The sequence below is a fragment of the Glycine max genome, chromosome 10 (genome assembly GCF_000004515.6).
Source record: "Glycine max cultivar Williams 82 chromosome 10, Glycine_max_v4.0, whole genome shotgun sequence".
NCBI classification, from domain to species: domain Eukaryota; kingdom Viridiplantae; phylum Streptophyta; class Magnoliopsida; order Fabales; family Fabaceae; genus Glycine; species Glycine max.
The window spans coordinates 45532237-45543504 of record NC_038246.2 but is presented as its reverse complement, the minus strand read 5'-3'; the positions used below and the strand labels follow the sequence as shown (position 1 = coordinate 45543504).

The 11268-nt window shown below is 36.9% G+C and overlaps 2 protein-coding genes across 3 annotated transcripts; both read left to right on the top strand.

Annotated features, from left to right (window-relative positions):
• The first annotated feature begins 70 nt into the window (after window positions 1-70).
• LOC100808917 (G-box-binding factor 4) lies at window positions 71-3288 on the top strand. Of its 2 annotated transcripts, XR_416523.4 has the most exons (5): window positions 71-797; window positions 908-979; window positions 2290-2319; window positions 2403-2477; window positions 2796-2861. XR_416523.4 is itself a non-coding variant. In XM_003536374.5 (4 exons), the coding sequence occupies exons 1-4, from the start codon at window positions 237-239 to the stop codon at window positions 2874-2876; spliced, it is 744 nt and encodes a 247-aa protein (XP_003536422.1). In that variant the 5' UTR covers window positions 73-236; the 3' UTR covers window positions 2877-3288. The 2 variants fall into 2 exon arrangements, 1 of the variants encoding a protein (XP_003536422.1); XM_003536374.5 differs by lacking the exon at window positions 2403-2477 and having other exon boundaries at window positions 73-797; window positions 2796-3288.
• A 2864-nt stretch (window positions 3289-6152) lies between these two features.
• Window positions 6153-8558, top strand: LOC100808387 (uncharacterized). The gene is made up of 4 exons (XM_003536373.5): window positions 6153-6539; window positions 6643-6746; window positions 6889-7272; window positions 8258-8558. Exons 1-4 carry the CDS (start codon window positions 6413-6415, stop codon window positions 8318-8320), a joined length of 678 nt encoding a protein of 225 aa, XP_003536421.1. The 5' UTR covers window positions 6153-6412; the 3' UTR covers window positions 8321-8558.
• The last annotated feature ends 2710 nt before the right edge of the window (window positions 8559-11268 follow it).

Below are 11268 nucleotides of genomic sequence, written 5' to 3'. Positions count from 1 at the left end.
AGTTGAACATGAAACCTCTAACTGAAATAATGGCATGTCAGTCTTTTACTTGGTTATAAATATGAATATGTGTTAGTATTACAATAGATCAGAATATATTTGAATTAAATCCAATAAAAATTCTAAAAGAAAAGAAAAAAGGAAAAACAGCCGGCGACAAGGCATTGGGGGTCTCCACTCTGCAGCTTCCACTCTCTAAAGTCTAAAGTCTTCCAAATCCCAAAACCCTAGGGAAGATGATGGCGTCTTCCAATTCACGAAAATCAGAAACTTCCCCTTCTCCCGCCCCGCAATTCACCACCACCAACTTCATCCCCATCCCCGCCGCCGCAGCCCCTAAAACCGTCGATGACGTGTGGCAGGAGATCGTGACCGGCGACCGCCGCGAGTGCAAGGAGGAGGCCCTCGACGACGACGACGACGACGACAACGAGATGATGACTCTCGAGGACTTCCTCGCCAAGGCCGACGCCGTGGACGACGCTGACCATGACCATGACCATGCCCATGACCACGACCCCGACTACCACAACGACGACGTCAAGATGCCAATGCCCCTCACCGAGAGGCTCGGCAGCGGCACCCTCTTCTCCTTCGACCACCTTCCCACGACGCCGTTTCACGACCCCTCCGAAGGCTCCGTCATAGGGTTCGGAAACGGCGTCGAGGTCATCGAATGCGGAAGGGGTAAAAGATCGCGTCCCGTTTTGGAGCAGTTGGATAAGGCCGCGCAACAGAGGCAGAGGAGGATGATCAAAAACAGAGAATCTGCTGCTAGGTCTAGGGAACGCAAACAGGTATATTATATACTTATATACACACTAATCTCATTATGATTTGTGTGTTTGTGTTGGTGTATTTGACTTTTTTTTGTGTGTTGATTATGATGTGAATTTCGCTGTTTCAGGCTTACCAAGTGGAATTGGAGTCTTTGGCGGTGAAACTAGAGGAGGAAAATGACAAGCTCTTGAAGGAAAAGGTGTTTCTAATGTGTTTTTTTATTTTTGTCCAGAGGATAATACTTTCATAAGTCATGGCCATGCTGCTTGTTTATTTTTTTGTAATCATCGCAGGAGACAATAAGTTTTGCTCTGTGTCGAACTTCAAAGTTGAAACCCTTCCGGTGCTGACTTTTCGTTTTATTTTTCTGGTCATTGATTGGGTTTTTTTGGCCTGGCTTCGTTCCCTGACATGGTTTCATTACTCTGCTGCTTGATGCGATCCATTAATATTTGGGATTGCATTGATGGCTTTACTAGTTTGCAAGTCCTCTTTCTATTGCTCTCTTCATAAATGAGTTTACACTTTACACTATCATTCTCAGTTTCTCATCCAATCATAACTATCCTTGCTCTAGTGTAACCTGTCTTGTTTATCAGCATCTGGTTGGAGTAAAAGTAAATGTTTCTGAAACCATGGGTATCGGGTTTGTCTGAGTGGTTCTGCTCTTAATTTCTTTTAATATTTTGGATCCAATTCTAATATCCCTCCCCCCCATTTACATTTTAGACAAGTGTCTTATTGTGGCATGTTTGATAATAGTAATGAAGAAAATTCTGATTATGCTTTTATTTTGAACGTGGCAACTTTTACATGGTCTCGCATTTTAGAACGTGTGTTGGTACTACATAGGGGAGGATACATCAGATGATTCCTTTTGTCATATTTTTTGAGTAATGATTGTGGTTACCTTTTATGTATGATTTAACACTGATTTTTTTCCAGAAAATCCTTAATCTTACTACTACTATCACTACTATAATTGCAAACTGACTATTATAATTAGTGTGCTAACTTCACTGGTGTTTATAAACAGAATTGTTGCCCTGCCCATTGCTCATTATTGAAATTGCTTGTATTTTTTTCCAGTGGGGGGAGTGAATTTAGACTTAGTTGATTTGCCATTTTGATTGATAGAATTGGGTCTATATATAAGATTCAAGCCATAGTATTGAGTCTTCACACTACCAAGCAAGAAAACTTTTGTTTGTCTCAGAATTCAGTCTCTAAATCTGTCATTTCCGATTTCTATTGTCTCAACACATGCTACTGTGCTTGTTTTCATTGCTAGCATGCTTGCATTTGGAATGTTTCTTCGACCATTTTGGGTTGCAAAAAACCCACATTTTTTACTGAATGTTCCCAAAACAGGGGATGTAAGTGGTTTGAGTGTAGCCTGTAATACAAGTTCTACTTTTGTTTATCGTATTTCTTGCTGCCCTTCTAGCTTTAGAGTTTATTATGGATTTTACCCGTTGATGACCTACTGAACATATTTTTTTTGTGCAGGCTGAGAGGAAAAAGAAGAGGTACAAGCAGGTACTGATTTGTTCTTAAAACTTAGTTTCCATTGGACCATTTAGTAAAAATATTTACGATGATAATTTGCATATTCTTTGAAGAAATTCTTTCCCGGTTGATACTCTAGCTGAAGGGTACTGGTTACTTGCTAGTTGCTACTGACAGAATTGTTATCGGTAAATATTTCTTCTAGATTTTTTGCCTATCGCAACATGACTGGTAATTATCAATTAATCATGAATGCACGGATGTATTATTGATTCTTGAAGGTAAATTAACCCAGTGCTAATTCTGAATGATTTAAGAGAGATGCAAAAAAACTAGTTTGCCAAGTATGGTATTTGACCTAGTTGTTTTGTTTCATGAAGCTTGTTAGCATTGGATTTTGAGCTACCAGCCTATCACTATTCACTATAATAAAGTGTGGTTTATAGAATAGATGTTAGCTATAGACAATAATTTGATTACGACTGACCTGGGTGTTATTTTGGCAGCTAATGGAAAAAGTACTCCCTATTGCGCAGAAGCAAAAGCCACCATGTATACTCCGTAGGGCTCGCTCCTTGCAATGGTAGATCAAAATTGCTAGGGGTGCAGGACAGGAATTGAATATTAACCACATCAGTGGTGGGAAATGAGCAAATTAATCATCATCTCTTAAAAATCATAGTTCTCAGCCTAATGGTTAGTCTCGAGGGCAATCATGGTTAAAAATGTGAAGAGATTGATGGAATTGGAACCTGAGTAATAAGGAAAATTTCTTATTACTGAAGAAACAACATTTGCTTATTCTTAGGAGGTAAAAAGCGGAAGTATGGAGTTGGACCATGTAAGTTTAGATACAAATTAAACATCCTGGTATCTCCCGTGCGCAGAATGTCAATGTGTAATAGTAGAGAGCAAAGGGAATTTGTAGACTAGTATATAATGTAGTCATGGCTTAGACCTATATTTATTTGGAGATAAAAGTATATAGAAATTGCTAAAGCGATCTTGTCAATGCGTCTAAACTGCTGTGCATGTGAAAGATAATTTACTGATGTCTGGAGATGCGTCGCTGTTTCAGTCTTACTATCATATTGTTATTATTTTATTTTTTTGTTTTATCCATAGGCCTCTTCTAGAAAATCGAAGTTAATAATGATTTTATAAATTGGGAGAATTCTTGAGAAGTGAGGGGCAAAGGAGGAGAAAATAATTAAATAGACTAAAGACAATAAATATGATGCTTCCTCTTTGTCGTTGCAATCCTTGTGGTTTCGTTATCTGTAAGTTGGACCGCATGCTGAGACTAACAAATGAGGGCAAAGCTGCTACCTTAGGGAAAGACATCGAGCCTTATATTTTGACTGTCCCTACCTCCGTAGGGTTGTACATTCTACAGCAATAACACTAGTCACCAAGTGTCAATTTAAAAATTAATCTTATGTTAAATGTTTAGGACACTGTAGTTCAGAGCTTTAACGGTAAAAGGATAGACTGTTAAATGAGGGACACCTATCAGTTAAAAGGAAAATTAATGAATCATGTGGCTGAATGTTGTTCAAAGTTGGACTAGGCAAAGAAGGCAAAAATATCAATTGGGGTTTCTTTTACAAATTATTTATCTAAATGGGTCTGTTATGAAATTATTTATTTTATAGGTTTATTTTTTTACTACAAAGCGTTTCTCTGTTGGGCGCGTTCATTGTAATCGCGACGCATGGCATGACGTGACTAGGTGACAGGGGTTGTGGGACGTGCCGCTGACGCTGGCATTTTAGGAAGTGGTGCTGTTGCAGGCACGACCAGACACGTTGGTTTGCCAGGCGCGACCAGACGCGCCGGTCAGGCATTTCCTTCCATGCGCTTCCCTGTAAAATCCCTCCTCCTCCTTCCTTCCATTTGCACACATAAATAATTGTAGTTTACGCTTAGAGAAGAGATTTGGGGGGGGGGGGGGGACCGCGTTTTTAAGGGCGCTTGGACGTGTCTAGGGCCATGATGCGAACCAAGACGCCTCGGGCAAGGGCGTGGGTCAACGCGCCTGCACGCAGGGCGCGACCCGTAGCGCCTGCAGGCCCAGTGCGACACGTGGCGCCTTGCCTTTGGCACGTCCAATTCCTGTCAGCGCCGCTTTGACTCCCCGTCCCACCATGCAACGTGTCAGCTTTATGTGGAACACGCCCCTCGGATAGGCGCATTGTAGTATAAAAAGAGACCCACGAGGTAAATAACTTCAAAACAGACTTATCTAAGTAAATAATTTGTAAAAGAAACCCCATTTGATATTTTTGCCGAGCAAAGATCGGGTTCGATCGATTTCAAGTCCAAAAAGTTCAATTTGAATCAAACCGACCATTCCAACATTTAACCCGGTCAGGTTAGATTTCAACCGGTGAAAAAAAAAAAATACAAATGCACACCCAACCTTTGTAACCCATCCCAAATTGTTTTCCCAACCTGAATACCTGTTGAGTTGTTCGAATCCGCCCATTTCTTTCAAAATCGACTTTACATGGCTTGAGTTCAGATTGATCGTTTTTTTTTTCTGATCATCCTTCTATTAGTTCAAAGAATATTATAAACAACTATTTGATATTCTCCATTTTTTTAATTTTTCATACAGTATTATTTGTTATTACTTTTCATTTTTTCTCTCTCTCGTGGTGTATATGGGCACTGGAATATCCACAAAACATTGTTCTTGTTTAAACTACCTACTACCGGTGTGATTAGATTTGAAGCAAAATCCTGTTATTATGCTATATTTGAAATCATACCAAGGTTGTCTTTAAGATTAGCAAGATACGGAAACAAAGAAATGCTTATATTATTATCCAATTTTCAACTTTATGCCAGCTTCGTTAATAGCTGCAGCTTAAATAGTATTGTAACTCCATTATTTGATTAAAATCTTATGGACTGAAGATCATTTATCAAAAGAAAAATAAATCCAAATCTTGATGAATCAAATGTGCTGTCCAAAAATTTACTCAAAAGGTTCATGATTTAAGTCTTCTCACAAAAAAAAAGGAGAAATAAAATTAATGATAAAGTGTTTAGCGTAAGATGAACGAAGATAGAGAGAATGGAACGCATATTATATTGCTTTACGAGAGCTATGTATTCTTTGCATAAATTTAATATCGTATATTGGCATTTGATTCTCCAACTAATTTTGGCATGCAGGATTTCGTTTAGTCGTTACTCGTTAATTTTTTTTATTGAGATGATATCACACGTATGGACAAAAAGTAAGTATTATGAATATAAGAAAAAACGTAAGAGAAGAATTATATGAACTGACCATACATCATATCTCTTATTGAAAGCTTAATGTAATACAAAGAAGTTAAACATCCACAAAAAAAATAAAAATGAAGTACCCTAATCCAAGAAATAAAAAACTATTAGTAGTCACATTAAATAAAATTTTGTTACCTATCAAGCAGGGGAAAATAATAGGATAGCTTGAAAAATTTATTGCCGCTTGCATTAAAGTGTGAGCAACATTGCATTGTACAAAGTAGGAAGCAAGACTTCATTCAAAATAATAGAAAGATAAATTTGTATCTGTCACCACCCAAGAAGAAAGGTTTTTTTGAATTGAAAAATGAAATCAGCATTCAGTATATTGACGGCAGGGATATATAATCACAGCACTAATCATTTTAGAATTATAATCCCCATCATCATACTTCGTGCCCCAAAAATTTTCCCTTGTGATTGTGCCACTGCCCATTTTTTTCAACCTCTTTTGTCACAATTTTGAGGATAGATTTTTCAGAAACAAAATCACACCACCTTTTGCTGTGTAAAATAATAATATCAGCACACCATCCCCAACACCCATGTCTGGCACCCATTCAAACTCTTTCTTATCAAAAAGCCAAACTCACCTGACAATTTGACAGTCTCCTTCCCCACACACACTCTCTCTCTCTTTCTCTTGCCCACACCAAACAAACAAACACAGTTTTCAAAATCCTTTTTTTCTTTTTGCTATTCCATAATTGCCCAGAGAGCAAGGCCAGACATAAATACAACACAAAGCCTACAAACCCTCCTCTAATTCTTCACCCTTCTCTCTGCAATTTCCCTTCAAAAAAACAAAACCACATTCATCACAATGCACTTCCCCATTCTCTTTCTCTTCCTTCTACCTTCACTCTTCAAGTTTTCATATTCAGCCACAATTCTAGTAGACGGATCTTCAGAGTGGAAGAACCCCACTGTTTCCATCGGTGACTCCATCAGTAAGTACTAATTCCCAGATTTGGGATCTCCATAGACAATGCTTAACAAAATAGGTAACGCTAGCTAGCATCTAACATTACTCTGCCTCTCCTCTGTTTTCAGTTTTCAAGCACAAGCAACACTACAACCTCTACATTTTCAAGAACGAGAAAGCCTTCAAGCTCTGCAACATCACTCAAGCCACTCTTCTCACCAACCCCTACACGGTAAGTCCCTTAAAGCCTCATCCTTTATCTTCAGCAGTGTTAAAATTCCTAACTTTCTTAACAAAGTTAATGTTTTTCAGTGTCTTTATCTTCAGCAGTGTGAAAATTTCCAATTTTTCTTAACAAAGTTAATGTCTTTCAGTGGCATCCATCTCGGCCTGGTTTCTTCTACTTCACCTTCCATAATGGGTCACTGAAAGCGTGCCAAGATTCTCAAAAGCTAGCCATAGAGGTAACTTCTTCAGCAATGGCTCCAGAAGTTTCTCCGGCTCCTTCTTCTGGTGGAGAGGTACCATCTTCTCCTTCGTTTCCATGGCCTTTTCATCCAGGACAAGAAGCTTCTTCACCTGGTCCTGCACCACAAGCACAAGCACAAGCAAGTTCGCCGGTGACAATTCCGTTAGTGCCGGATAAAGGTGGTGGCATGCCCTTCATTAACAGCAACCCTGCAGTTCCTCTACCTACTGGTGAAGTTGACTCTGCTACCATACGCCCCTTACCCATCACCTCTGGCCATCAAGGACAGGTTCCCATTTTTACCATACCCTTTACTCTCTCTCTCTCTCTCTCTCCAAAAGCATGCACTCATTTAATGTGGTGTTTCTGTTTTTGTTATGCTGTTATGCACTTTTCCTCAGATTACCCAAACAAGAAATTGTAGAACATGTGCAAGGTTTTAAGTCCCGACCGCAATGTCACGGTTTTTAGAGTGTCTACAACTGCAACTTGACCATAATTGTGGATACACTACATTTATCTACAATTTTTTGCAATATCATGAAACACAGCGAAACTACAACTTCGACCGCAATTTAAAACTTTGACCATATGTTATCTGAGGCTTTAAATTGTGGTGGCAGTTACAATTTTGTTGTAAACTTGCAATCTTTAATATTGCAGGAAATTGCGGACAAAAATGCTAATGTAGACACGCTTACGGTTATAATGTGGTTGCAATGATTCAAAAAAATCTGGCAGTGGCTAAAATTGTGGTGACAGACTTTTTTTTAGCCTTGGTTATCTATTAATTGGTGTTAGTGCACCTAAATGTGTGTGTATATTTTGGTGTATGTGTGTGTTTTGGTGCTAAAATGCCTTAATGTGATTTATTTGCTAGAAAGAAACATGCACATGAATCATAAATGTTATGTTATCTTTTAATTTATGCCAGTGCACCTACGTGTGTGTCTATGTGTGTACCTAAATGTGGCTTATTAGCTACAAAGGTGCATATAAATCATAAATGTTATGTTGTCTTCTAATTGATGTTAGTGTAGCTAAAGTTTGTATCTGTGGGCGTACCTAAATGTGGTTTATTAGCTAGAAAGTAGAAACATGCACATATCCTAAGTGTTATGTTGTCTTTTAATTGATGTATCTATGTGTGTACCTAAATGTGATTCATTAGCCAGAAACATGCACACGTGTCATAAATGTGTTTATTTGACACAAGTAGTGGGGATTGACGCGTTACTGATTGGGAGTTGGATTCTATTGTGGTTGTGGTGCAGGTGATGATTGGGTCATTTGGACTTCATATTGCATTGCACACCATGGCTTTACTGCTATTATAAGGATGAAGAGAAAAAGAGAGGGAGAGTTGGAGCGCAAATTATGTAGAGAAAAAAGAGAGGGGGATGGGGTAGGGAGGGTAACCCAATGAGGTAGCAACATGGACTGTGGATTGGATCTAAAGTAGCTTTAAGAGTGATGATTATACCATGTATTAAGATGCTCTTACATTCTACTTTGGAATGGTTGGCACTTTTTGTTCCTTGGGTTAAGAAAGCAATCGATTGCTTCATTTACTTTTCTCTTTTCCACTCTCTAATTCCCCATTGCTTTTCATATTGTTGGTACAATATGGGGTCACTAACAATAACATGACCACTGCATCAAACATCACACCCATATGGTGGGGGAGCTCTGATGTCATCCCAGTTTCTAAAGTATATGACAGATAAAAATTCCATTGGACCTATTTATATTATATATGTTGGGGCAGCTTGCTTGGTTCTTTATGCAAGTAGTTTTCAAAACTGTGAAATGTGAAACTGTTAAAAGAACTTGGGGAAAGGTGTGGCGACAAATTATTTAAGTTAAAAAAATTGAAAATTTTCTATTTGTTATTGTTTTGATGAATTTTTCTTTTTAAATAAAACAATTATAATTGTAATTAAATATTGTGTTTTGCTAATTAGATTAGATAACAACTATCTAAATAGAATATCAGTTTCAATAATAATAAACGAAATATATACACTTCTGTAATTCTGTTGTGATTATTATATCATACAAAATGATTATTGATCTTTTTAACAAACAATAGCATGTCATATTTTTAAACAAAAAAAAAGAAGATAAAAATCGTGCTCGAAAATTAAAAAAAATTAGGGACCATGTACTTTATTCTTATATTTAACTTCTAAGCCTTTTCCATCAACATCAAGCAATGTTTATACATGAATGTAGTGTGTGCAGACTGGAGAGTGATAACACTGTCATGGATTTTTAATAATGTAGAGGAGACTTGTAGAAAGAAATAAAAGTAAAATTAGTTGAGACTTGAGAGAATCACGTTGTATATCATGGATAATATTTGACCAAGAAAATAACACCAATAGATCCAATCAAATTATAAGTGTCTGACCAAGTCTAGACGAATCTCATAAAAAAAAAATACTACATCATGGTTTTTTATTTAATTAAAAAATAAAATCATTTTTAATACAAGTACTTCTCTTCTGTCTTTTTTGTTACTTCTCATTTATTCAATGTGAAATAGTGAACACTAAAACTTTTGAAATACTCACAGAGCATAAAGACAGATTTTCAGATCAAAACTATATCTTTATTAACAAAGCAGAGAATTGAAGTATCCCAGTTCTTTTTTCATGTACATATCTTTTATTGACCAAAGTCCAAACCAAGGCACAAGACTAGCTCTATTCATTAATTAAGGAGGCAGGACTTTGGTCGTTGCATCATCAAAACCATGAACAACAGTGGTTGGTGACGTGGGAGATGGAGGAGAATGGAGTTGTTCCTGTTCAGTGTCACAATAGCCCTGAAGAATATCACCCTCTTCAGAGGTGAAACCCACTGAGGCAAGCATGTTGGGCCAACAATCATGGCCCGAAATCTTTATGGCCTGGCAGCAACTTGGGCCCAAGTACGTCTCACCGTTGAGGAAGAACATTACGACCTCACCAACATTTTTCTGACTCAACATCTAGCTTCAACCGTGCAACAAGGCTCGTATTGGATGATGATGGTGAAGCCATGATCACAGCAAGAAGAAGAATTGTCACAGCAATGACTCTTTTGAGTGGAACACATTTCTTATGGATAGGCTTTATATATGCAGATTGGCCTTGTATATTATATAGAGCTAGCTAGGCAAGAGAAGAGTCAGTGTAAAAGACCAAAGTTATGTATCTAAATATTAATGGCTAAATGTGAATTAAGAGCATTTGGGCAAAGAAAGATCAAGAAACAGAGAAGACTCAACACGGCTCACTTAGTGGCTATTTCATATTCATAAATCATAATGCTAAATATTAATTAAACCGTTTTGTTTATAATGTGCTTTGGCATTTATGACATTGGCTTCATTAGTTACTCGGTGGTCATTTTTTTTTCTTTGTCCAAAGATCCTAGAACAAACATAATAATAAAAAGACCCAGTACCTCGGCCCAACTTGTGTTGCATTGCGCAGCCGAAAACTATAAGACATGGATCAGCAAAAAATCACATAAAGCACTGCACACTCATTTTTTTTTTCCAGTGCACGACCATATTCCCAGCTGAGAGTGAAGCTAATTTAGTTGGCTACATAGAATTATGGGTTAAATATATTTTTTATTTTTTCAATTTAATCATTTTTTATTTTTGTTTCTGTAATTTTTTTTATTCCTCGCAATATATATTTATTTTATTTTTTATTCTTAAAGTATTTTAGATATCATTTTAAATCATAAAAAAATATTTTAAATAATAAAAAAGTTTATCGATGAAAAATAAAATAATCATATTTTATAAGGACTATAAAAAATTTGTAGGAATGAAAATAAAAAAATACTAAATTTCAGAAAAAAAAAATTATTAATAATTAAAGTGAGATTTGTCTTTTTAATAAAAGTCTTTCACACATATAATAAATATTTCAATTTTTAGGCTGGTTTTAGTTATAAAAAAATTCGTTCTTTCTTCTACTCTTACACGATGATGATAACAAGTTTGCCTTTCTACCGACGAAAACAGAAGGCTTCTCCATACTTGTTACAACTCATACACACTATCTTATTATTTCAGAAATGTCTTGTGAATGAAGCCTTAATGCACATCACGTCCTCACTCACAATTCTAAATGGGACCCACCACCAGGTACCTGTTTCTACATTTAACATAGGTGGCATATCTTGCCCCTGCAAAACAAATGCTACTCATAACTATCAATCATTATCTTTTTAATTAACTAGTATTTGATCAGACTTATTAATCATCATACGGATTCTATTT

Coding starts and splice junctions, on each gene's coding strand:
- LOC100808917 (XM_003536374.5), top strand. CDS start 237: ATGATGGCGTCTTCCAATTCACGAAAATCAGAAACTTCCCCTTCTCCC. Junction 798..907: donor GGTCTAGGGAACGCAAACAG/GTATATTATATA, acceptor TCGCTGTTTCAG/GCTTACCAAGTGGAATTGGA. Junction 980..2,289: donor ACAAGCTCTTGAAGGAAAAG/GTGTTTCTAATG, acceptor TTTTTTGTGCAG/GCTGAGAGGAAAAAGAAGAG.
- LOC100808387 (XM_003536373.5), top strand. CDS start 6,413: ATGCACTTCCCCATTCTCTTTCTCTTCCTTCTACCTTCACTCTTCAAG. Junction 6,747..6,888: donor TTCTCACCAACCCCTACACG/GTAAGTCCCTTA, acceptor AATGTCTTTCAG/TGGCATCCATCTCGGCCTGG. Junction 7,273..8,257: donor CCTCTGGCCATCAAGGACAG/GTTCCCATTTTT, acceptor GTTGTGGTGCAG/GTGATGATTGGGTCATTTGG.